Raw genomic sequence first — 27,491 nt, forward strand, 5'->3', positions numbered from 1 at the left:
ATCTGCTATTTTGCTATGTTTGTTTACTCTTTTCAAAAATACTAGGATTAGGGGGCATGCGATGAAGCAACAAAGTAGTAAATTTAAAATGAATCTGAGAAAAGTTTTCTTCACTCAATGTGTAATTCAACTCTGGAATTCGTTGCCAGAAAATATGGTAAAGGCGGTTAGCTTAGCAGAGTTTTAAAAAGGTTTTTGGAACACTTCCTAAAGGGAAAGTCTATAGATCATTATTAAATTGGACTTGGGGAATATATTTCTGGCATAAGCAGCATACAATGTTTTGTACTTTTTGGGGGGATCTTGCCAGGTATTTGTGACCTGGATTGGCCATTGTTGGAAACAGGATGCTGGGCTTGATGGACCTTTGGTCTGTCCCAGTATGGCAATACTCCAACGCAGACAGTTTATGCACTGGATCACAACTCAGATGTGACCCTTCTCCTTTATGAATGTATGGGCCAGTAGAAAATGCTGAAAACATCAACAAAATAACGTAGCAAAAACCCCTCCACCCAAGGGCACAATATAACTTATGAACTTAAACGTCTTTCTATCAGAAGCAATTTCAACCAATTACATCAGTTGGCATTTTTTTTAATATTATGGGTTACTCTGCCATTCAAGAGCTCCTGTACCCTTTTCCCCCTCCTCTTTAATTCCCTTACCTCTTAATAGTTCTGTCTGTTTGTCTGTCCTACTTAGATTGTGAGCTCTTTGAGCAGGGTCTGTCTTTTTATGTATGATGTACAGCGCTGCGTATGCCTTGTAGTGCTATAGAAGTGATAAGTAGTAAGTGATGCAACATATTTTGCAATGAGTATATTTAAAAGTTTAGATTGTTTTTATTATTTGGAAAGTAGTATTTTTCGATGCTGAATGTTGTTTAGTGAAGTTGGGACACTGTGCCTGCCGAAGGTAAGTCCTGAGTGTTTTTCTAAGAAATAAGAAAAGCCATTGAGGTCCATTGAGAGCAGCAACCTGTCTCTGACAGTGGCCAGTCTGGGTCACACGTACCCAGCAGATCCCAAATCCATGCATAAGAAAAGGCTCTCCAAGTCTACCTGGCTAATAACTTTATGTACTTTTCCTCCAAGAGTTTGTCAAATCTTCTTTTAATAATAGTTATGTTGGTGGCCTCGATCACATCCTCCAGCAACAGATCCCAGAACTTAAAATTCCGCACTGCATGAACAAAACACATTTTATTATCCATTTTCTATCTGCTGGTCATTAATTTAATAATGAAACCAGAAGATCTGGGAGGGATAGAGAAAAGGGTCATTTTGTTGTTTTTTTTTCGGGGGGTGGTGGTGGATACTTTTGTTTTGGGGGAGGGGTTTGGTGTGAAGCTGATTTTTTATACTTTTTGTTGTTTGAACCTCATTTGTTGATTAGTAAAAGCAAAAGGGCAAAAACAGATGAAAAACAGAATGAAATGAAATGCCAAGTAAGGCATTTGCCGGAGACAGGGAACCGCCTCTGCATCTGGCTGTAACACACCTCGAGCTACCAGTGAAACAGAGGTCGTATTCTTTAGATTTTTTATGATTTAGAAAATATTTCAAGCATAATCATTTCTCTGTTCACACACAAAAAACAATCCCCCCCCCCCTCCGTTACTAAACTGCCAGGCAGCAATGCCAACACAGCCCAAAGTGCATTAGTGCACAGCTTAGTAAGCAGGGGAGAAAGTGTTTTTCAGGCCAGTCACTGAATTACAAGTTGAAAGCACCGACTTCTTTTTCCTCCATACTACAAGAAGTTAGGAATACTAAGAGGCTTTTTATGTTACTGTATGTGCCCTTTGCAGTGATTTTTTTTGTTTCTGGCTTGGAATCTTCACAGCCCTCATTTTTAAAGAATTAGTTCATGCCTTTTTCTCTGCATCATCCTGACTTTTGCCACTGCAAAAAAGACCTTCCCCTTATAATGCATGACACCCCCCCCCCCCCCCCCCACCACCACCACTTTTTAGCATCAATTCTTAGCCATTCCTCTAGACAGGGCCTCAGGCTTTGCTAGATCCATCCTCATGTTTTCTACTCCTTTAGGGTGTTTACCCTATTGAAGATTTGGTATCATTTGCCACAAGGGAAACCTTTGCCAATAGTCCATCCTCAGTATTGCTATGAAATGTTGAACAAATCAGACAGAAGACTAATTCTTGCAGCACATCAATAACACCACCCTTTGCTCACAGAGAACGACATTTACCGTCCCCTTAGTTGCCTCTCACTCAACTAATTTTTGATCCAGTCAATCACATGAAGATCACACCAAGAGCCCTTGGTTTATTTGCATGTCACCTACACAGAACTGTGTCGAGGCTTTGCTGAAATCTAAGCACTCACATCTTGTGATCTCCTGGGATCTAACTCTGGTCACCCAATGAAAGAAGTTGATCAGATCTGTCTGACAAAACTTACCTCTCATAAAAACCATGCTGCCTTGTGTCCAGAAAGTGCAGCAAATATTCCATTAACTTACCTCCGAGGTCAGGCTAACCAGCCTGTAGCGTCCTTTAAGCTCCTACAGTGATTCCAAAGTGAAAGCATGTGTCTGTACTTTCTCTTTGAAAACTGCTGCAAAGTCTGGGGGAAAGAGAAGCAGTAATGAAAGGCAGAAAGGAAAAGTAACAAACAGATTAAATGAGTAGGATCCTGTTAGTGGCAACTCAGATCTCCAGCTTCTTCTTAGGCAGGTAAACATTCAGAATCTGATTCATGATGATCAGTGCTGGAAAGAGCGGCAGCAGCAGGCAGATGTACCACAACACTCCCTTGATCTGGGCCTGGAACCAGTCAGAACACACCCCCAAGAGCACAGTCAATGTGGCAAAGAGGTAGACGACCAGTCCGCAGGTAATGTGGTAAAGCTTCAAACGTGCCACCCCAGAAATGTTTACCAGTTTCGGAAAAAGGAGGAAAACCCCACACAGCGCCTGTCCACACGTGGCAGCAATGGTGATCGCTCCCAAGATGCTATGCCAGGAGGTGAAGTGCTGTTGCTCACTTCGGTTCTTGCTCGAAATGATGAATACAAGGCCCGCTGCAGCGAACAGGATCACAAAGCTTTGCCCAATCCAGTGCAGCCGCACTTTAGTGTTACGGGAACAGAAGCAGAAGGGCGAATTCTCCGGGGAGAGGAGAAGGATGGCCTCCGTCAGACACAAACAAAACTGAAAGCACATGAAAGAAGAAGGAGTTAGATCACCATGGACAGAGGGAAGACTGGGGCACAAGCGACACAAACTTCAGACTTGCATCTGAAGTGAGGGCAGAAACTGACATTATCAATGTAGTATACAGCTCTTTCTTGCAGATGATATTATAGCTCAGTACCTCTCATTCTATATAACAGGTCATGTAAAGGCAGGCGCCAATCTGTGCGCTTCTGTCATAGGTGTTACCGCTATTCCCGCTAAGCATGTCAACTTACAGAACACTGTAAAGGATTCTCCATAAAACAATAAAAACCCACCTCATCTCATTAAACAAATAAAAAGCTGACTCGTGCTCGAATTCTATGACACAATCCAGGCGCCCAGATGCCGTTACACAATTTGCGCTATGCTCGCTGCATTTGGCGCATAACTTTTGATGGTCTTTATAGAATTTCCCAGGATCAAAAAGACACAACATTTGCACTCTTCTGTACATAGGTGATAACCCGCCCTATACCTTTGAATAATGTTCCCTAATGGCTTGAGCAGCGAGCAGGACCTATACAGGTCTGTACTATTTAAATGCAGTGTAACTGCATTGTTCCTTCCCTGACTTCATGATGACTCTTTAAACATTAAGGGGCCTTTTTAGAAAGCCAACACGGGCTTACCGCACGCCAATTCTGGTCGCCACATCTCAAAAAAAGATATAGTGGAATTAGAAAAGGTACAGATAAGGGTGACGAAAATGATAAAGGGGATGGGACGACTTCCCTATGAGGAAAGGCTAAAGCGGCTAGGGCTCTTCAGCTTGGAGAAGAGACGGCTGAGGGGAGATATGATAGAGGTCTATAAAAAAATGAGTGGAGTTGAACGGGTAGATGTGAAGCGTCTACGCTTTCCAAAAATACTAGGGCTAGGGGGCATGCGATGAAGCTACAATGTAGTAAATTTAAAATGAATCGGAGAAAATCTTTCTTCACTCAACGTGTAATTAAACTCTGGAATTCGTTGCCAGAGAATGTGGTAAAGGTGGTTAGCTTAGCAGAGTTCAAAAAAGGTTTGGACGGCTTCCTAAAGGAAACGTCCATAGACCGTTATTAAATGGACTTGGGGAAAATCCACTATTTCTGGGATAAGCAGTATAAAATGTTTTGTACTACCACTGCTGATGGCAGCTTAGCTTGATAGCTCCCGACCCTCGAGGCCATAAAAAGCAATAAAAAGCGGCCATCGGGTGTTTTGAACCGCGAAGAGCACGTTCCCACGGTCCTTGGCAACCACCCGTCATGAGCAAAGCACAGTCCTCGCGAACTAAAGAAACGGAGAAGACTGCAGGCGGCGGATCCAGCCGGGCCTCAAAGCGCCACGAGGTAATGGCGCCGGGCTCACCATCCGACTCCGATTCGGCGCTCTCGTTGGCAGAATCGCGCAAGCCGCCGGCAAAAAAGGGAGTCTCGGCTGAACTTCGGCAGATTCTAACCGGCATCCAAGAAAACATTCAAAAATCAAAAGACGAAATACTGGAAAGAATGGATGTTTTGAGCTCTGATTTAAAAGAACTGGGTGGCAGAGTGGAGGATGTGGAAGTGAGACTGGAAGAGCATGCGGAATCCCTGGTTTCACACGAGGCAAAACTACAAGAAATTGACCGTAAAACACAGGAACTAACCTACAAAATTGACGACCTCGAAAACAGGGGCAGGAGAAATAATCTCCGCTTTCGAGGTGTTCCTGAGGGAGGAGATACGGAGGATGTCTCCCGAATTGTACATACCTTATGTGCCACATTGATGGGCGACGATGAGGCCGAGGCAGCGTCCATTGAGTTGGATAGAGCGCATAGAGCACTGGGCCCGCGACAAGATAATAAAGTGCGAGACATCATTGTTCGGTTCCATAAATTTGAAGTCAAGGAGCAGATACTAAGTTGTGCACGAAAAACACAGAACTTGGACTTCGGCGGAGCAAAGGTCTCTGTATATCAAGATTTGTCCCAGTTCACTTTACAACAGAGAAGGTTGTTGAAGCCTGCGCTGGACGTCCTCATAAAGGAACGCATTGCATATAGATGGGGCTTCCCCTTTTCGGTGATCTTTACAATCAAAGGGGCCAAGCATAGAGCCTGCTCACTGCCAGAAGCCTGGGCGTCCCTGTATGCGGCGGGGCTGGTGAACTCAGGGACACCTCCGGGAGCGGTGGCGCCTGCTACTAAAGCGAGACTGCAAAAATGGCAACGGATCCCCGAACCCAATAATAAAAAGAGCAACTCGAAGAGGCGGGTTGCAGCAGAGGGAACCTGAACTCTGGTGAAGTAACTCACTTGGGGTTTGTAGTGATTGACTTTGCAAATAAGAGGGTGAGACGGACAGGAGGTGACATGGTGTGGTATAAATGACTGTTGCTACTAAGTTTAGAAGTTCTTTTTTTTTTCTCTTTCTCTCCTCTCTCTTTTGCCTCTAAATGTTCAGAGGAGGTCTTAATTTGGGATCCGAATGTTTATCTGTTTAGCTGATGGGGAGAACGTAAACTAGAGGGGACCTTAAGATGTGAAGAAGATTAATGAGATGTGGTGGGTGGGTATCGTGTACAGCGGCATGAAGAACTGGGAAACAAATGGGGTTTGTAAGAGAGCTGTTCAAAATGGAAATGTTTAAATGATCTGGGGACCTGATGGTAATTGGGAAGTGGCTGACGGGATGGGGGGGGGGGAGGTGGGGTGCCTGGCATGTTGTGGGTTATTTTCTCTTCCTTTGTTTTCCCACTTAGGGGACTTGTTTCCCTGACTGGTGTATGGATGTGGGGGGGGGAGGGGGGGAGGCCCGGACTTGCATAAAGTGAGAGTTGAAGAACATAGAAGCAATCAAGGGGCCATGTTGGAAGGTCCATCTGGTTTTAGATGTCAGCCATGAGTGCAGATATAAAGGTTTTATCATATAATGTAAAAGGCTTGAACATGCCTCAAAAAAGGCAAAAACTACTTAAAGAGCTCCAGCATTTGAAGCCCCATATAGTACTGTTGCAGGAGACGCACCTCCGCCAGCGGGATGAGAGACTCCTACACCAACCACAGTACTCTAAGGTTTTTTTTGCCTCATCTGTGGATGGCTCTAGGAAAAAGGGTGTGGCGGTTTTGATTCATAAACAGATAAAATTAAACGGGACCCAGGGGGGCGTTTTTTGTTTTTGCACATAAACATAGACCAAGTGGATATAACTTTAGCTTCAATATACGCACCTAATGACCACCAAGGGGCATTTTATACTAAGGTGAAGAATCTTTTAGCCACATTCGCCCGGGGTTCTCTAATTCTGGGGGGTGACTTTAATGGGGTCATGGATCCGGTATTAGATCGGTCTGGAACTGCCCAGTCTGTGGGGAATAGGGACTCTTTGGCCTTAGGATCGCTGGCCCTTTCTTTGGGAACACTGGACGTCTGGAGGCTTAATTATCCACGTGTGAGGGACTATACTTACTTCTCTTCAGTACATGCGTCTTATTCCCGTATTGACTATATCTTCCTTGACGTGTCGCTCTCAGAGCGGGGTCCGAGGGCAGGTATTGGGAATGTGACGATTTCAGATCATGCGCCTGTCTGGGTGACGCTACCTTCTATTAAGGTGGAGGTTAAGGATCAGAGATGGGCACTGAATGCTAGTGTGTTGCAAGAGGGGGAGGTAGTGGAAGGCTATAGGAGGGTGTTGAAAGAATACTTGGAACTGAACAAAGAATCGGGACCCTCCCTTAGTATTGTGTGGGATACAATGAAGGCGGTGTCCAGGGGCTACTTTTTAAAGATAGCTAGCCAACGTGCAAGGATACGTAGGAAACAATTGGCACAATGTTTGGAAAAGATTCGGGTGCTAGAGGCGAGACATAAGGCAAGTGGGTCCCAGGCCACTCTGGAGGAACTGCGTAACCAGCGACTCCAGTTAGATTCTATTTACTCAGAGCACCTATGCCAGCTGCAATCTAAATTGAGGGCCCGGGCGTATGAATTTACTAACAAAGCAGGTAGACTCTTGGCCATACGCTTGCGCAAGCAAAAGGTGACACGGGCGGTCACACATATCCGGGGGAAGCGGGGGGATATTCTGAACACATCGGAGGCCATACGGCGGCGTTTTGCTGAATTTTATCAGGAGTTGTACGCCAGGGAGATTAACCCTTCTGTGGAAGCCATTACAGAATACTTAGCTGAGAGTGACCTTGCCTCTTTGACACCTCAACAAAGAGCAACTTTGGAGGAGCCCGTCTCCCCGGTTGAAATTCAGAGAGCAATTCAGCATTTGCCATCTTGTAAATCCCCGGGGTTGGATGGCCTCCCGAATGAATTTTATAAGAAATTTGCCCCCGAATTAGCACCACTATTAGCCGAGTTGTTTAACCAAATTGGAAGGGGGGAATCGCTTCCCCCCTCTATGCTGGAGGCATGGATAGCTGTGCTACCTAAGCCTAATAAAGACCATGTGGAATGTGGATCGTATCGCCCTATCTCGGTCTTGAATGCTGATGCCAAAATATTAGCTAAAGTGTTGGCTAATAGGTTGGGACCTCTACTCCCTGCAATAATACATCCTGATCAGGTGGGCTTTGTTTCACACCGAAAGGCAACAGACAATACGCGGAGAGTACTCGATATCATGTATTTAGCCAAAAAACTAGATAGGCCTCTGTGTCTCCTGAGTCTGGACGCTGAAAAAGCTTTCGATAGGGTGCATTGGCCCTACATGTATAAAGTGTTGGAGACATTTGGGATAGGGCCGCAGTTTCGAGGGTGGATACAAGCGTTTTATAGCTCACCCAAAGCTTGTATTAGAGTGAATGGAGGTAACTCTGATATGTTTGCACTACATAGGGGCACCAGGCAGGGGTGCCCTCTCTCTCCGCTATTGTTCGCCATGGTAATGGAACCGTTTGCTTCAAGGGTCCGATCTAACCCAGGGTTCACTGGCATAACCATTGGGGGGAGAGAACATAAGCTGTCCTTATTCGCAGATGATGTGTTGTTGTTTGTCCCTAGACCACTAACTACCTTCCCTGAGCTCTTGAGGGACATTGAAGAGTATTCTGCAGTTTCAGGGTTTAAAGTAAACATGTCAAAAACTGAAGCCTTAAATGTGACTCTCCCAGCAGGAATTGTGGAGGAAGCCAAATCGCTGTATGCATTTAGGTGGGCCCCTCAGAGTCTTCGGTACCTGGGAGTGAATATCACTGCTCAACTTTCGGAGCTCTTCACTGCAAACTATAAGGGTCTTTCCCGGGTACTTGCTGAGGATATGGAGAGCTGGGGAGATATTGGACTTTCCTGGTTTGGCCGTATAGCCGCCATTAAGATGAACATCCTGCCGCGCCTGTTGTATCTGTTCCAAGCCCTCCCAATAGAGATGCCCCGCAAATTTTTAGCTGCATTGCAAGACCGTATTGTGCGGTTCATATGGGCGGGTAAACGCCCTAGGCTAGCAAGAGCTTTTCTGTATCAGGAAAGAAACAGGGGAGGACTTGGGGTCCCTAACTTGGCTCGGTACCATCGGGCAGTGCAGGCGCGTGCGGCGGTGGAATGGTATCAAGATTACCCAGATAGGCAGTGGGTGCATATAGAGCAGTCTACAGTGGGTGCACGGCCCTTGAAAGCGCTTATGTGGATGCCGAGCACTCTTAGGTCTTTGGGGGAGGGTCTGTGTCCTTCTGTATATGTCACCTTTACCAACTGGGATAGTCTTTTTCCAAAGCGTCAATGTACACTGTCTCGTCTGTCCTCGATAGCACATAATCCTTTGTTTTACCCGGGAACTGAAGTAGGACCATTTACAAGGTGGTATGAGGGGGGTTTGCAAACATGGGGTCAATTATTTGAAGGGGAGTCCCTTATGCCATACCAGGTGGCCCGTGAGCAGTTCCCGGTAGTGGGGACTGACGAATATGCATATCTTCAATTGACACATTTCCTTAAGACTCGGGCAGTTCGGGAGGTGATACAGAGGGAGCACTCAACTTTAGAAAAAATTTGTGAGGGACAGACCATGGCAGGTGGGTTGATATCCCGATTGCACCACATTCTTAATCAGTCTATACCTAGTCATACCATACATAGGAAGAGCTGGCAGAGAGAGCTGGGTATAGAAATAGAGGAGGCGGCATGGGAGAGAATGGAGCGGGCTGCGGCGGAGGTGTCGTCTCATGTACCTTTCAAAGAAAATGCTATCAAAGTTCTGTTTCGGTGGTATATGTCACCGGAACGCCTTCAGCGCATTTACCCTGCCTTGTCGGGCTTGTGCTGGAGGGGCTGTGGTCTCAAGGGAACTATGGGTCATATCTGGTGGCATTGCAGGAAGATTAGAGCCTTTTGGAAAATGGTCCTAAGTAGACTGCAGATTTGGCTGGGTCGGACGATTCCCTGGCATCCAACCATTTTCCTTTTCTCGGCAAAAGTGGCGGGATTTTCTCCCACCCAACAGGCTCTTGTGCGCTATGCCATGTGTGCAGCTAGAATTGTAATAGCAGCCACTTGGAAACTATCAGTGGTCCCATCGCTGGATAGATGGCTCCGAAAGATGGGGTATGTTTGCGAGATGGAGCGGCTCATGGCTGAAAGACGAAACCTAACGCCTAAATGGCGCTCAACATGGGATGCTTACATCCGCTATACTCACAAATGAAGTAGACAGGAGAATTAAAGATGCAAGTCCGGAAGGGGAGGGAGGGGGGAATGAGGGGGAAAGGGGTTTGGGTCTTGTTATCCTTTGATAAAAGTTTCATAAACCTTGAAGTTTTTAGGGCTTCGCTGTTCAGGTCTCTTAGTTTTTCTTCAGTAGCCGGGATAGGGAACATGGACTTAGCAATGCGTTGATAACTGCATAATGTATTTTTCACTATGTTCTCTCTGATTTCTGTTCAGTATTATGTATCAAGACTCGAGGCTTATCTTGTCATACTGTATTGGAATGCTATATTGTCTATTAATAAAGACTTCATACAAATAAAAAAAAAAAAAAAATGTTTTGTACTTTTTTGGGATCTTGCCAGGTATTTGTGATCTGGATTGGCCGCTGTTGGAAACAGGATGCTGGGCTTGATGGACCTTTGGTCTCTCCCAGTATGGCAATACTTATGTACATTCTGTAAAAAAATATGAGGCTGAAATCTGTCTGGGAATACACTTTTGCTTTTCAAGGACCAAAGATATGGAATAATTTGCCAATGTCAATATGTTTAATTTAACCACCACCTAAATGAGGGGCCAATGTATGGAATTATACCTATATTTTTTTAAATTTCTTCTACATACTAAGAAGCAGGAACTTCCTGTTTCTTCCTACTATAAGCTTTGTGGTGAGGACAGACCCCTATATAGTTACGTTTGTAGCCCCTCTCTTTGGTTACTGCTCCAGGCTTGCTCTTGGTTCTCTCGTTTTATTGAGGTCTAAGGAATACTTCAGAACAATTCTTCCCTGTAATTGTCATTTTATTTATTACTACTACAGAGCCTTAAGTTTTGCACTTTGTTCACTAATTACAAATTGCATTTAAAAAAAAAGGGAAATCCATCAGGCTATAGTTTCAGTAATAAAAATTAATATATTCTGTCACTACCACTAGAGCTCTGGATGGTTTATACAAAATAATTCACTAAAGAAATATTTTAAAATCCTAAGAAAAAACCTAGAAGGCCCTTTTACAAAGCTGCGGGTAGGGCCACCATGGCAATGGCACGTGGCAAATCGGCCCCACTGCAGGAGTCCAGCGGTCGTTCCGCTACGTGCCGCTCATCATTTCTGGCACTCGAAAAACTGGGGCTTAACACAGCTTGGTAAAGGGACCCAGAAATAACCTGAATTACAAATATTTACTAAATAACCATGTTTTCATATCTGTTCCAATCTGATATTTAAATGCAAAGAATTCAATAATTCTGGCACCATCAAGATATATAGGGCCCTGTTTACTTAGCTGCGCAAGAGGCGTGTTAGCGTGCACTAACCGTCTACACGCTGAGTGCATGCTAATTTTTAGTATGCGCTAAAACGCTAGCACAGCTTAGTAAACAGGGCCCCTAATCTCTTATGGGAAGACAAACATGGTAATTAAGCATTTTAACATAAGCTGAACAACTGGAACAAGTAGATATTCTAAGCTTTTGAAAGGAAATCATAATTAGGGACACTGACAAAGCAATTGAAAAGAAAATCGTAATTTAAAATCAGTTCGCACCATTACTAGGAGCCAGTGTAAAGACAATAGTAATGGCATAGCCCTGTCAAACTTAGATTTAAACATAATTATTTTCACTGCAATATTTTGCAATAATTGTAGTCTAGAGAATAAAGACAGATTAGCATATAATGTAACTGTTCCAGATTCTGGATTTGTAATCCGTGTTGAGCTGCGTAGGTACTATGAGGACTATAAGAACTGAAATGTATCGTGCTGTATAGCAGGGATTAGTTCCCAGTCCCTGGAAATTGGCAGATATATCTGTCCACCGATGTAAAATCGTAGTCTTGGCATGGAGCTAGTTTCCAAATTTTCACCCAGTAGATAATCTTCCTTTTGTTTCCAAGCTAACCGAGTCTCTAGCTTTTGATCAACTGTCAAATTTCTTACAATCAACAGATATGTTTCTTCAAGTTTATAATAAACTTAATATAGTGCTTTGAAGAAATACAATCAAAGTGGTTTACAACAAAATATTACAAAGATGCACAGAAAGAACAACAACAAAACAGAAAAGAGAAGAGACCAGAGCAAGAAAAGAAACTGAAACGGACACTGCATAATGCCAAATACCCAGCCCAGTCGGGCGACGACAGGCTCCCTAGGGCCAAAATGCCTTATGGAACAAGTATATTTTAAGCTTAGTTTTACAAACAGGCAGAGAAAACTCCAGGTGAAGGTCCACAGGGATAGAATTCCAAAGGAACGGACTTTGTACACTAAACAATCTTTTCCTAATGGAAAACAAGGAGACAGAAAAGTGCAACAGAACAGATTACATAGAGTACTACTACTACTACTATTTAGCATTTCTATAGCGCTACAAGGCGTACGCAGCGCTGCACAAACATACCGTGTTTCCCCGAAAATAGGACATCCTCCGAAAGTAAGACCTAGCAGAGGTCTTGCTTAAATTTGAAAATATAAGGCCTCCCCCGAAAATAAGACCTAGCAGGGGAGGCCTTATTTTTCGGGGAAACATCGGGGTCACCCCCCCACCCGAGATCGCCGGCTCCCCCCCTCGATCAGCGGCTCCCCCCGCCCTCAGTCGCTCCCGAAACTAACCTCTTAACCGCTTCCTTTCACCTTCACACTCGCCGCAAGCAGCAGGGCTGGCCACTCCTTCCTTCCGTGTCCCGCCCTCGTCTGACGTTACGTTACGTCAGGCGAGGGCGGGACACGGAAGGAAGGAGTGGCCAGCCCTGCTGCTTGCGGCGAGTGCGAAGATGAATGGTGAAAGGAAGCATTTAAGAGGTTAGTTACTTCCGGGAGCGACTGAGGGCAGGGGGAGCCGCCGATCGAGGGGGGGAGCCGCCGATCGAGGGGGGGGGGGGGGGGTGACCCCGATGTTTCCCCGAAAAATAAGGCCTCCCCTGAAAATAAGACCTAGCAGGTCTTGGGGAGCAAAATTTAATATAAGACAGTGTCTTATTTTCGGGGAAACACGGTAGAAGAAAGACAGTCCCTGCTCAAAGAGCTTACAATCTTGGGGGGACAGTAGGGCATCAGAAGTTGAGAGAGAGATGTGGGGTGACCAGAATTAAGGGCTTTGTAAGAGAAGCACCTTATAAAAAGTTCTAAAGGTCACAGGAAGCCAGTGTTCTGTGCATAGTAGTGGAGTAATACGATCAAACTGCCCTGCCCCTGGTAAGAAGGCATAAGGTGGCATTCTGTACCAACTGAAGCCAATGGATAGCTGTCTGTCTAGCACCGTGAAGCAGGGCATTACAACAGAGAGAATACGAAGAGCTGTAACTGAGAACAGCCGAATAACAGAAAACAGCCAGGGTCGGTCTTAGGCATGGGCAAAGGGCGGTCGCACAGGGCCCTGCATCTCTGGCACGTCTGTCCTCCTGTCTCGGAACACCTCTCTGCATCCACATTTCAGTAGAGAGCATCAGGCAGTGGGAGTGATTTCCATATCCCGCCAGCTGCTGCGTCCCACCCCCTTTTGATGTCACTTCCTGCTTTCACAATGACGGGATGCAGCAGTAAAGAAGATCTGGGCTTGGCACCTGACAAGATATGAAAATCGATGCCGCTGTCTGCTGCTCTCTACTGAAACGTGGTGGATGCACATCAAGGTACGGGGTGAGGTGGGGTTCTGAGAGCTCTAAACCGCCTTTTAAACTCTGATAAATTATGGCTTATGGTGGCGGAGGCAGGAGAGGGGGTGCAGGCGCGGAGCCCCACTGAACTGGTCTGCATAGGGCCCCGCAATTGCTAAAACCGGCCCTGAATACAGCATTCGCAGTTTGAAGAAACAGGTCTTAATGCTACTGGAAATATGCTGATGGAGAGACCTGTATGGACTCAACTACCGGCAGAACATGACCAGCCATCTGGATAGACTGTGTCAAAGAGGGGATCCCAAGGTAGTTAAAAAGATTAATGGTGTATTTATCCAAATTAAGCTTAACTGGACATCCTCTGGTGGACCTGGCCCAAGATCCCAAGCAAACTGGATTCCATAAGCATCACAGTGCTGAGACTGCTCTAATAGGTTTAAATAGATTCATTCACGCTCACCTGGATCAAAAGAATACTGCTTTACTCCTCTCACTAGATCTTTTGGCTGCTTTTGACTTAATAGGCCATGCTCTTTTATTGGATAGACTTCAGAACATAGGCATCTGGTGTTCTCGGCTGGTTTTGTTCCTATTTGTTCAACAGATCATATAGGGTTGTCTGGAATAAGGAGGTCTCTGATTCTTGCTTGGTTACCTGTGGAGTGCCTCAGGGCTCGTTACTGGGACTTATTCTTTTCAATATGTTCATGCCACCTTTAGCAAGATTGATTCAGTCTTTTGATTTAACATCATTCATTTACACAGATGATATTCAGTCTATCTCCATTCTGTTAAATTTCAGAGAGTTATTTTGCCCCCAGACAGAAAGCTAACAGTCACTGAATCCATTTAATTCTTTACAACTCCTGTTGGGTTGAAAAGAATAAAAATGACCCCCATACATATAGGTGAATTTCAAGAAGTGCATCGGTGATGATGTGCACTTAATGAGAACTGTATAACGGCAGTTCTGTGTGAAACCGCTGCTATGAAATAGTAGCACACGAGTCCTCATCTGTGCAGCTACCATTTGCCACAAGCACACTGGCTCACATCTAACTGTACTTAGGCGATAGTATTGTAAAACCTGCCCCTCCCATGTCGTCACCCCCTTGTGCAACTTACAGAATTCTGAGGAAAGTTGCACAACTATTAATTAGTGCCTATTATAGCCAGTAATTGACGTAGTTCGAATTAACAGCCATTTATTGAGTTAAGCTGCACACACAACTGCCTTATTCTATAAACCATGTACACAACGTTGGGAATCCAACTTTATAGAATTTGGGGAATAGTTGCTGACCCAGTATTTAAATTTTTATGACAGTCTTGAGAACACTTACTGCCAGTGCCATGAAGAATGGATGCCAGGAGAAGAGACCTGCAGAGAGAGGACAGGGAGAAAACAAGCTAAGAAGTTCCTTATCGCTGGGACTCACGACTCACCCCCCCCCCCCCCCAACAAGCCCCACAGCCCTCCTCCCCCAGTCCAGAGCTACACCCACTCCCAATGAACCCCACAGCCCTATCCTATCCACACAAACCCACACCCTCCTCATACAAACCAACCCCCCACCCTCTTCACATAAACCAACCTCATCCTATCCATACAACCCCCCCCCCCAACACCACCTTCTCATACAAACCAACCCCCCCACCCTCTTCACATAAACCAACCTCATCCTATCCATACAACCCCCCCCAACACCACCTTCTCATACAAACCAACCCCCCCACCCTCTTCATATAAACCCTCATCCTATCCATACAACCCCCCACCTTCTCATACAAACCAACCCCCCCTCACCCTCTTCACATAAACCAACCCCCTTCCTGTCCATGCAACCCCCCACCCATCCCTTCTCTCATACATACAAACCAACCAACCCCCGCCCCACCTTCTCATACAAACCAACCTCATCCTACCCATACAACCCCCCCAACACCACCACCTTCTCATACAAACCAACCCCCCCACCTTCTCATACAAACCAACCCCCCCACCCTCTTCACATAAACCAACCTCATCCTATCCATACAACCCCCCCCCAACACCACCTTCTCATACAAACCAACCCCCCCACCCTCTTCATATAAACCAACCTCATCCTATCCATACAACCCCCCACCTTCTCATACAAACCAACCCCCCCTCACCCTCTTCACATAAACCAACCCCCTTCCTGTCCATGCAACCCCCCACCCATCCCTTCTCTCATACATACAAACCAACCAACCCCCGCCCCACCTTCTCATACAAACCAACCTCATCCTATCCATACAACCCCCCCCCCCCAACACCACCTTCTCATACAAACCAACCCCCCCACCCTCTTCATATAAACCAACCTCATCCTACCCATACAACCCCCCCCCCCACCTTCTCATATAAACCAACCTCATCCTACCCATACAACCCCCCACCCATCCCCACACCCCCTTCCTGTCCATGCAACCCCCCACCCATCCCTTCTCTCATACAAACCAACCAACCCCCCCCCCCCCCCTCCCCCGGGCACTCACTGGTTCCGGGCCGAGACAGCAGCATCAGGAAGCTGGTGAAGCTCAGGGCCAGCAGGTGAGCCAGTAAACCGGGCAGGGAGCGCACGAGGCGCCGAGGCCGGGACTCGCTTCCCCCCGGCAGCTGGGGGGCGCCACACCGGGCCATGAGAGCTGGGCTCAGGGGGACTCTTCCAAGCCGGCCTCGGTCACTTCCGGGTTCCAGTCCAGCGAGAAGCCGGCGCGAAGGCCCAACCAGGAGCTGCTGAGCCGCAGCAGCGACCTCTGCAGGTCGGGCGGCGCAACGCTCCGAATCCCTCTCTCTGCACACAGGTAAACAATCAGCTCGCTTCTAACACATCCCTGACCCTTAAGTCCCCCATGGCCGAGGGGGGCACTACCTTCTCCTCCCCAACTACGTCAATGCAATGAAAGGATACAAATCCCAGCAGCAGTTTGCAGGGTTGGCTTTAGAAAGGGATAAATCCCAAACACAGCACTAATATCCCTCTGCAACATTACTTTTTGCACCTGTATAAAGCGGGGGTTATTTTAGGAAGTCTTATTCGTGATTTCCACCTGCAAATACTGTGAATATCCATTTTCAAAGGGAAGGCTATTGCCCATGTAACAATGGGGAAAACACACAGGAAAACTTTCCACACCTGCTCAGTGGCACATAATGGCCAAGGCTTTACACGAAAAATCAATGAATGAGTCATGTTTCCTAATGTCAAGTCTAGCTCCAAAATGAAACCATGTTAGAAGTGCAGCCTCGCTAGGTAATCACAGGTATTACACATGCAAGTTTTGCTACTGCCATGTCTATGTCAGCGCCTCCCCTGGAAGCTACTGGCTCTATGCATGTCTATTTCTAAGGTGTTTGCTCCCACTGCATCTGCACGGCTGAAGATATTTTGGAAAAGGCTCTACAGCAGCTGAACCTTTTGCTAAAATACTACTGGAACTGAGCACTGTTGGACCTGCACATTACCATTATGTTCTAACTTTGAAGAGAACTTTAAACTAGAATCGAGGCAGGGTGATACAAGCCCTCGGGTAAGTGAAGCAATAAATATCTCTATACAAATGGAGAAAAAGGGGCAATGTCTGGAAAGCAGTATATACTAATGCCCAAAGTATGGGAAATAAGGTTTTAGATCTTGAGGCTGATTTGGATTTAATGGCAATCATGACTGCTATACACTTATACCGGCCTATAATGTGTTCAGAAGAGACCAAGTAGGAAGAGGGGGCGTGGCATTATGTTAAAGATAATATTAAAGTCACACAATTGCAAAACCTACAGGGTAAGGAAGAGGCACTGTGGGTCAATCTGGAAAAAGGGAATGGCAAACGTATTTAAATAGGTGCGATATACAGGCTTCCTTCACAGACGGACGAGGACAGAGATTTAATTAAAGACATTCAAAATACAGCTGTGAAAGGGGAAGTACTACTAATAGACGATTTTAATATGCCAGATGTTGATTGGGGTATCCCTATTGCGGGGTCCTTTAGAAGCAGGGAGATCCTGGATTCTCTATAGGGGGAACTATTTCCACAGTTGGTAATGGAACCCATACATGAGATGGGGCCATACTGGACTTAGTGCTTACTAATGGGGAGGGTGTTTCTGATGTTATAGCAGGTGATCATCTGGCATCCAGTGATCACCAGATGGTGTGGTTTAATGTTAAGATAGGTGTGTAGAGGGTTTATTCAACAGTGAAGGTTCTAGACTTCTAAAAAAAATGAACTTTATTCAGATGCAGGATTTCCTCGCGGAATTGCTGTCTGGATGGGAACGTCTGGAAGAAGTTGGAAAACAGTGGTCAAAACTGAAAGAAGCTATTATAAGGGCAACAAGCTTTTTTGTATGGAAAGTAAATAGAAGTAAGAGGAAAAGGAGGCTGGTCAGGAGAAAGGTTAGCCTTTATAAACTACAAAAGATTGCAGAAAGAGGAAGACAAGCGACAATATCTAGAAAAGCTAAGGGAAGGTGATACAGTATTCAGGAAAGGAAAGATGCAAATGGAAAAAAAACCCCAGATATGTTAGTGATGGGAGGAAGTGCAAAAGTGGCATTGTGAGACTCAAAGGTGAAGGGGAGGAATAGGTAGAAGTTGATACAGGTGGAATTGTTCAAGAAGTATTTCTGTTCTGCGTTCACAGCTGAAAGTCCAGGAACAGGACAGAAGCCAAACAGAAATAAAAGTGGAGGGGTGGAAGTCCCTGAACGATTTTCAGAGGACTGTGTTAGTGAGGAGCTGGCTACACTAAAGGTGAACAAAGCGATGGGGCCGGATGGCTACATCTGAAGGTACTGAAGGAGCTTAGGGAAGTTCTAGCGCCTCTTCTGACTAACCTTTTCAATGCTTCTCTAGAGTCGAGAGTCAGTCCCGGAGGATTGGAGAAGAGCAGATGTGGTCCCTCTCCACAAAAGCGGAAGAGGTTGGAAACTACAGGCCGGTAAGTATGACTTCTTCGGAAGTAGTAAAGGTTTTGGAATCCAATGGATTACAGAGCCTGAGGCAACATGGTTTCACTGGGTGACCAGAGAATTGGATCAAGGGAGAACACTAGATGTGGTGGATTTAGATTTTAGCAAATCCTTTGACACAGATCCACATATATGACTAATAAATAAACTGAGTGCTCTCTGTATGGGCTCTAAACTGACTGACTGGGTTAGGAACTGGTTAAGTGGAAGGCGACAGAAAGTTCTGGTAAATGGAGTTCATTCTAAGGAAAAGGATGTTACCAGTGGTGTGCTGCGTGTTTCGGTTCTTGGGCCAGTTCTTTTTAGCATTTTTGTAAGTGATACAGCTGAAGGGCTGTCTGGTAATGTTGCCTCTTTGCGGATGATAAAAAAATCTGCAATAGGGTAATCACCCCTGATAGTGTGGATAAAATGAGGAAGAACTTGGCGAAGCTAGAGAAATGGTCTGGAATTTGGCAGCTAATATTTAATGCTAAAAAATGCAGGGTCATGAATTTTGGCTTCAAACACCTGAGGGAACGGTACAGTTTATGGGGTGAAGAACTTTTGTGCATGAAAGAGGAACAAGACTTTGGTGTGATCGTATGTGAAGATCTTAAAGTGGCCAAACAGGTACAATAGGTGATGCTTGGGTGTATAGGGAGAGGAATGGCCAGTAGGAAACAGGAGGTGATGATGCCCCTGTAAAAGACTCTGGTGAGACCTCATTTAGAATATTGTATACAATTCTGGAGACGCACCTTCAAAAAGATATAAAAAGGATGGAGTTGGTCCAGAGGGCAGCTAGTAAAATGGTCGTAAGTACTTAAGTATTGCCATACTGGGAAAGACCAAAGGTCCATCAAGCCCAGCATCCTGTTTCCAACAGTGGCCAATCCAGGTCACAAATACCTGGCAAGATCCCAAAAAAGTACAAAACATTTTATACTGCTTATCCCAGAAATAGTAGATTTTCCCCAAGTCCAATTAATAACGGTCTATGGACTTTTCCTTTAGGAAGCCGTCCAAACCTTTTTTAAACTCTGCTAATCTAACTGCCTTTACCACATTCTCTGGCAACGAATTCCAGAGTTTAATTACACGTTGAGTGAAGAAACATTTTCTCTGATTCGTTTTAAATTTACTACATTGTAGCTTCATCGCATGCCCCCTAGTCCTAGTATTTTTGGAAAGCGTAAACAGACGCTTCACATCTACCCGTTCAACTCCACTCATTATTTTGTAGACCTCTGTCATATCTCCCCTCAGCCGCCTTTTCTCCAAGCTGAAGAGCCCTAGCCGCTTTAGCCTTTCCTCATAGGGAAGTCGTCCCATCCCCTTTATTATTTTCGTCACCCTTCTCTGCACCGTTTCTAATTCCACTATATGTTTTTTGAGATGCGGCGACCAGAATTGAACACAATATTCGAGGTGCAGTCGCACCATGGAGCGATACAAGGCATTATAATATCCTTAATTTTGTTTTCCATTTCTTTCCTAATAATACCTAACATTCTATTTGCTTTCTTAGCCTCAGCACTAGGGAAAGGGAATGAGGCACATTAGACCCACCTTCAGCTTTACAATAATCAATCTTTCAAAATTAAAGATAAATTAGGTCTTACCTGATAATTTTCTTTCCATTACTTCCCACTATTCCAGAACCTGTGGGATAGTTGTGTCCTTCAACCAGAAGGTGGAGATAGAGAACTGAAAACTGAGCTGAGACATATCTCTCTTGGCATCCAGTGGTGCTTCTCAGTACTTACGTAAACAGTAAGGATTATACTCAAAATAAACACAACCATCTTAAACAACTCACTAACCTAACACTAAGCAGATAAACAAACATGTGTGGACCTTTCTCAGCTCTGGACAACTTGTAGAGAGGAAGCAGTATGCAAGGTAACAGTTGTTATTTGGCTCATTACTTCGTACAGACTAAACATGTCAAAAACCTCGAGCAGGCCTCTGGAATATTGGGAAGGACTAATGGAAAGAAAATTATTAGGTAAGACCTAATTTCTCCTTCCATTACGTAGCTTCTCATGGTTCCAGAACCTGTGGAATGTATAAAAGCAATTCCTACAGCAGGTGGGATCCTGGAACCACCGTCCTCAAGACTGAAGCCCCAAAACTGGTTTCTGAGCACGCCACAATGTCCACCCTGTAGTGTTTGGCAAATGTATACAGCGTTGACCACGCTGCCACCTTGCAAATATCCACTGGAGGCAGTAAGGTAGTCTCTGCCCAGGATGTCACTTTACGCCTCGTAGAATGAGCCCACAAGGTCTGAGGATCCCACTTCCCCGCAAGCAAGTAAGCTTACACGATAGTCTCCTTCAACCATCTAGCAATTGTGGGCTTGGAAGCTATGAGGCCAAGCCTCTGTTTTCCTAAAAGCACAGTCTGTCTGATTTGTGAAACTCATTTGTGACTTCCATATATCTAATGAGGACTCTATGCACATCAAGAAGCTTCAAGAAAGAATACTGAGCCTCTTTGTCCTCTCTGCAAAGGGACAGAAGCTCCACAGATTGGTTGAGATAAAATGCTGATACTACTTTTGGAAGAAAGGCAGAAACCAAGCACAGGGAGACCCCCACGTCTGAAAAGCAGAGAAAGGGGTCTCGACGAGAGAGAACCTGAAGCTCCGAAACCCTATGTGCCGATGCAACAGGCTATCAAGAATGCTGTTTTTATTTATTTATTAGGATTTATTTACCACATTTTTGAAGAAATTCACTCAAAGTGGTGTACAGCAAGAATGAGTCAAACATAAGCAGTAGACAAAGCAGTAAAAATATTCAAATTACAATACCAGCCCTCGAACGTCCTCCACACCCTCACATAGAGCGTTTTTGAACCAAAATGACTGAATCAGAATAACCTTTTCATCTCAACCGAGCCCTTTCAATGGCCAAGCTGTAAGACCAAAAGGGTATGGATCCTCCATGAGCACCGGACCTTACTTCAGTAGGCCATGTATCTGTGGAAGACAGAGCAGTCAAATCAGGTCTGCGTAACACAGCCTCCGCGGCCAATCAGGGGCTATGAGAATTACTCGACCCCAGTGCAATACGATCTTTTTCAACATGTAGCCTACCGTGGGCCAAGGAGGGAAGACATACTGTAGAGGTATATCTGGCCAGGGCCTACAGTACTACTACTACTTAACATTTCTAAAGCGCTACTAGGGTTACGCAGCGCTGTACAATTTAACATGGAAGGACAGTCCCTGCTCAAGGAGCTTACAATCTAAAAGACAAATGTACAGTCAATCTGATAGGTCAGGCAGATTGGGGCAGCCTATATGTTCGAAAGGTTAGGTTCCGAAAGCAGCATTGAAGAGGTGAGCTTTAAGCAAGGATTTGAAGATGGGTAGGGAGGGGGCTTGGCGTAGGGGTTCAGGAAGATTGTTCCAGGCATAGGGTGAGGCAAGGTAAAATGGGCGGAGCCTGGAGTTGGCAGTGGTGGAGAAGGGTACTGAGAGGAGGGATTTGTCATGTGAGCGGAGGTTACGGGCAGGAACGTAGGGGGAGATGAGGGTAGAGAGGTAGTGAGGAGCAGCAGAGTGAGTGCATTGAAAGTAAGGAGGAGAAGCTTGAATTGTATGCGGTATCTGATCGGAAGCCAGTGAAGTGACCTGAGGAGAGGGGTGATATGAGAATAACGGTTTTGGCGGAATATAAGATGTGCGGCAGAGTTCTGAACGGATTGAAGGGGGGATAGATGGCTGAGTGGGAGGCCAGTGAGGAGTAGGTTGCAGTAGTCGAGGCGAGAGGTAATGAGGGCGTGGACGAGGGTTCGGGTGGTGTGCTCAGTGAGGAAAAGGCGAATTTTGTTGTTGAAGAGGAAGAAGCGACAGGTTTTGGCAGTCTGCTGGATATGCGCAGAGAAGGAGGAGTCGAAGATGACTCCGAGGTTGCGGGCAGATGAGACGGGGAGGATGAGGGTGCCATCAACCGAGATAGAGAGTGGAGTACATAAGTAGTGCCATACTGGGAAAGACCAAAGGTCCATCTAGCCCAGCATCCTGTCACCGACAGTGGCCAATCCAGGTCAAGGGCACCTGGCACGCTCCCCAAACGTAAAAACATTCCAGACAAGTTATACCTAAAAATGCGGAATTTTTCCAAGTCCATTTAATAGCGGTCTATGGACTTGTCCTTTAGGAATCTATCTAACCCCTTTTTAAACTCCGTCAAGCTAACCGCCCGTACCACGTTCTCCGGCAACGAATTCCAGAGTCTAATTACACGTTGGGTGAAGAAAAATTTTCTCAGATTCGTTTTAAATTTACCACACTGTAGCTTCAACTCATGCCCTCTAGTCCTAGTATTTTTGGATAGCGTGAACAGTCGCTTCACATCCACCCGATCCATTCCACTCATTATTTTATACACTTCTATCATATCTCCCCTCAGCCGTCTCTTCTCCAAGCTGAAAAGCCCTAGCCTTCTCAGCCTCTCTTCATAGGAAAGTCGTCCCATCCCCACTATCATTTTCGTCGCCCTTCGCTGTACCTTTTCCAATTCTACTATATCTTTTTTGAGATACGGAGACCAGTACTGAACACAATACTCCAGGTGCGGTCGGCATTATAACATCCGCACACCTGGACTCCATACCCTTCCTAATAACACCCAACATTCTATTCGCTTTCCTAGCCGCAGCAGCACACTGAGCAGAAGGTTTCAGCGTATCATCGACGACGACACCCAGATCCCTTTCTTGATCCGTAACTCCTAACGCGGAACCTTGCAAGACGTAGCTATAATTCGGGTTCCTCTTACCCACATGCATCACTTTGCACTTGTCAACATTGAACTTCATCTGCCACTTGCACGCCCATTCTCCCAGTCTCGCAAGGTCCTCCTGTAATCGTTCACATTCCTCCTGCGACTTGACGACCCTGAATAATTTTGTGTCATCGGCGAATTTAATTACCTCACTAGTTATTCCCATCTCTAGGTCATTTATAAATACATTAAAAAGCAACGGACCCAGCACAGACCCCTGCGGGACCCCACTAACTACCCTCCTCCACTGAGAATACTGGCCATGCAATCCTACTCTCTGCTTCCTATCTTTCAACCAGTTCTTAATCCATAATAATACCCTACCTCCGATTCCATGACTCTGCAATTTCTTCAGGAGTCTTTCGTGCGGCACTTTGTCAAACGCCTTCTGAAAATCCAGATATACAATATCAACCGGCTCCCCATTGTCCACATGTTTGCTTACCCCCTCAAAAAAATGCATTAGATTGGTGAGGCAAGACTTCCCTTCACTAAATCCGTGCTGACTTTGTCTCATCAGTCCATGTTTTTGTATATGCTCTGCAATTTTATTCTTAATAATAGCCTCCACCATCTTGCCCGGCACCGACATCAGACTCACCGGTCTATAATTTCCCGGATCTCCTCTGGAACCCTTCTTAAAAATCGGAGTAACATTGGCTACCCTCCAGTCTTCCGGTACTACACTCGATTTTAGGGACAGATTGCATATTTCTAACAGTAGCTCCGCAAGTTCATTTTTTAGTTCTATTAATACTCTGGGATGAATACCATCAGGTCCCGGTGATTTACTACTCTTCAGCTTGCTGAACTGACCCATTACATCCTCCAAGGTTACAGAGAATTTGTTTAGTTTCTCCGACTCCCCCGCTTCAAATATTCTTTCCGGCACCGGTGTCCCCCCCCAAATCCTCCTCGGTGAAGACCGAAGCAAAGAATTCATTTAATTTCTCCGCTACGGCTTTGTCCTCCTTGATCGCCCCTTTAACACCATTTTCGTCCAGCGGCCCAACCGACTCTTTGGCCGGTTTCCTGCTTTTAATGTATCTAAAAAAATGTTTACTATGTATTTTTGCTTCCAACGCTAATTTCTTCTCAAAGTCCTTTTTTGCCCTCCTTATCTCCGCTTTGCATTTGGCTTGGCATTCCTTATGATCTATCCTGTTACTTTCAGTTGGTTCTCTTCTCCACTTTCTGAAGGATTGTTTTTTGGCTCTAATGATTTCCTTTATCTTACTGTTTAGCCACGCCGGCTGACGTTTAGTCTTTTTTCCCTTTTTTCTAATACGTGGAATATATTTGTCCTGAACCTCCATGGAGGAAGAGGAGAAGTGGGTTTAGGTGGAAAGACGAGGAGCTCGGTCTTGGACAGATTCACCTTCAGGTGGCGGTTGGACATCCAGGCAGCAATGTCGGATAGGCAGGCCGATACCTTGGCCTGGGTCTCTGCTGTGATGTCTGGTGTGGAGAGACAGAGCTGGGTGTCATCAGCATAAAGATGATACTGGAAACCATGAGATGAGATCAGTGAGCCTAGAGAAGAGGTGTAGATAGAGAAGAGAAGGGGTCCAAGGACAGATCCATGGGGTACTCCAACAGACAGCGGGATGGGAGTGGAGGAAGATCCATGAGAGTATACCCTGAAGGTGCGGTGGGAGAGACAGGAGGAGAACCAGGAGAGGACAGAGCCCTGGAACCCAAATGAGGCCAGAGTGGCAAGAAGTAAATCGTGATTGACAATGTCAAAAGCGGCGGAAAGATCGAGGAGGATGAGGATGGAGTAGTGGCCTCTGGATTTGGCCAGGAGCAGGTCATTGCAGACTTTAGAGAGTGCTGTTTGTCGAGTGGAGAGGGCGAAAGCCGGATTGGAGTGGATCGAGGATGGCATGAGAGGAGAGAAAATCGAGGCAACGGCGCGCTCAAGTATTTTGGAGAGGAAGGGTAAGAGAGAGATGGGGCGATAGTTGGAGGGGCAGGTAGGGTCAAGTGATGGTTTTTTGAGGAAAGGTGTGACTACGGTGTGCTTGAAGGTGTCAGGGACAGTTGCAGTGGACAGAGAGAGGTTAAGGATGCGACAGATGGAGGGGTTGACAGTATGGGCGATGGTGCTAAGTAGGTTGGTGGGGATGGGATCAGAGGAACAGGTGATGCATTTCGAGGAGGAAAGAAGGCGGGAGGTTTCATCCTCGGTGATCTCAGGAAAGGAGGAGAAGGAGGCCTGGGTTGGTTGGTTGAGGGAGAGGGTTAGTGGGTGAAGAGGAGGTGATGGCTTGTTAGTGAACTCAAGGTTGATCTTTTGCACCTTGTCACGGAAGTAATCAGCCAGTGATTGAGGAGAGAGTGAGTGGGGAGTGGGAGCGGGGGGCACCTTGAGAAGAGAGTTAAGGGTGGCGAAGAGACGACGAGGGTTGGAGCTGAGAGAGTTGGTCAATTGGGTGTAATAGTCCTGTTTTGCAAGGAATAGGGAGGAGTGGAAGGAGGATAGCATGAATTTGTAGTGAAGGAAATCTGAATGGGTGCGGGATTTCCTCCAGAGGCGTTCGGCAGATTGGGTGCAGGAACGAAGGTAGCGGATGCAAGGGGTCAGCCAAGGCTGAGGAATAGTACGCTTTGTGGGATGGGAGGTGGATGGTGCGAGGGTGTCCAGAGCAGAGGAGAGAGCGGCATTGTAAGCGGAGACCGCTTTGTTGACAGTCTCGGAGGACATGATGGATGGGAGGAGATTAGAGATGCTAGAGGATAAGGTGGGGGGGGGGGGTCAATGGCCTGGAGATTCCTGGAGGTGGTGGTTAAAGTTGGACGGGGCAGGGGGGGGTGAAGAAGTGTGAATGTGATCAGGTGGTGATCGGAGAGAGGAAGAGCTGAAGCTTGGAAATTGGAGGGTGAGCTGGAGGAGGAGAGGATGAGGTCAAGACAATGGCCGTCACGGTGAGTAGGGGTGGTAGAGCACAGCTGGAGGTTTAAGGAGGATGTTAGGGTGAGGAACTTATAAGCGTGAGGGTCAGATGGGTCATCAGCATGAATGTTAAAGTCTCCGAGAATGAGGGACGGAGATGAGGGTTCAAGAAAAACAGAGAGCCAAGCATCGAAGTCGGTGAGGAAGGAAGAGAAGGATTTATCAGGGGGGGGCGGTAGATGACTGCCACTCTGAGTGGCAGTGGGTAGAATAGCCGGATGGAGTGGGCTTCAAAGGATGAGAAGCAGTGAGACTGTGGTAGGAGGAGGGGTTGGAAACTACAGGAGGGCGAGAGTAGTAACCCAACGCCTCCCACCGCGGCCAACAGGGCGGGGAGTGTGTGAGAAGAGAGAACCACCATGGCAAAGGGCTGCGACTGAGTAAGGCATAGATCCCCATCGGGCCCTGTTCTTTCCAACAGCTGAAGAACTTGGGCACTTTGGCATTATGTTTCTTCCCCATAACGTCCAGAAATGGAGAACCCCATTGGTCCACTATCAGCTAAAAACCTTGGCTGAATAATTTCCATTCTCCCGGGTCTAAGGAATGCCTCCTGAGAAATTCCACCAGCTATGTGAACTGCGGATAAGCAGATAAGATTTTTCTCCACCTAACTCATGAGGGAGGCCACATCCACTGCCATTGGATGGCTGCAGATCTCACCTTGCCTGTTGATATAAGCCATCGCATTGTTGGAGAAAACTCGGACTGGGGCTCCCACCAGAAAAGAAGCAAAGTCACGCATGGCACTCTTCACTGCCCTGAGTGCAAAGTGATTTATCAACCATTGAGACTTCTGTTTCCTCCAGGTGCCCTGTGCCAGATGGAACTTGTAATGAGCTCCCCAGCCCAACTTGCTGGCATCTGTTGTAACCGTCTGCCTTTGTGCTATCGGAAAGGGAGTTTCGATGGTGAAATTGCTGGGCAACAACCATCACTGCATACTCCATCTAGCAACCAGTGTCCAAGGAAGATGAAGGTCGTACATCTGTGACCAACAGCTGACAAGAGACTACTGTAAAGGCTGTATATTAGCCCTTGCCCATAGCACTACTTCCGTCGCTGCTGTCACTGACCCCAGAACTTGGACACAGTCCCCGACCCTGGGCCTGCCATGTCTGAGAAGAAGACGAATCTGTTGAACCAGCTTCAACCTCCTGCGTTTTGTGAGAAAAATTCTCTTCCTTGCTGTGTCAAATAGAATGCCCAAATACTCCAGCGTCTGTGATGGAGTTAATCTACTACTACTACTACTACTACTATTTAACATTTCTAAAGCGCTACCAGGGTTACGCAGCGCTG

At 46.2% G+C, this 27,491-nt stretch overlaps 1 protein-coding gene across 1 annotated transcript; it reads right to left on the reverse strand.

The window, feature by feature from the left end:
- Positions 1-858: 858 nt before the first annotated feature.
- Positions 859-16,161, reverse strand: LOC115482246 (cytochrome b561 domain-containing protein 1). Its single transcript, XM_030221896.1, has 3 exons — positions 15,974-16,161; positions 14,794-14,831; positions 859-3,181 (listed from the first exon to the last, which is right to left on the reverse strand). Exons 1-3 carry the CDS (start codon positions 16,116-16,118, stop codon positions 2,678-2,680), a joined length of 687 nt encoding a protein of 228 aa, XP_030077756.1. The 5' UTR covers positions 16,119-16,161; the 3' UTR covers positions 859-2,677.
- Positions 16,162-27,491: the final 11,330 nt, after the last annotated feature.

This window comes from Microcaecilia unicolor, chromosome 12, assembly GCF_901765095.1.
Source record: "Microcaecilia unicolor chromosome 12, aMicUni1.1, whole genome shotgun sequence".
NCBI lineage: Eukaryota > Metazoa > Chordata > Amphibia > Gymnophiona > Siphonopidae > Microcaecilia > Microcaecilia unicolor.

Bases quoted from the DNA above. Each gene is read 5' to 3' on its own strand.
- LOC115482246 (XM_030221896.1), bottom strand. From the start codon at position 16,118: ATGGCCCGGTGTGGCGCCCCCCAGCTGCCGGGGGGAAGCGAGTCCCGG. The intron at 14,832-15,973 runs GTGAGTGCCCGG...CTCTCTCTGCAG, and splicing joins GCTGTCTCGGCCCGGAACCA to GTCTCTTCTCCTGGCATCCA. The intron at 3,182-14,793 runs GTAAGTGTTCTC...ATGTGCTTTCAG, and splicing joins CATTCTTCATGGCACTGGCA to TTTTGTTTGTGTCTGACGGA.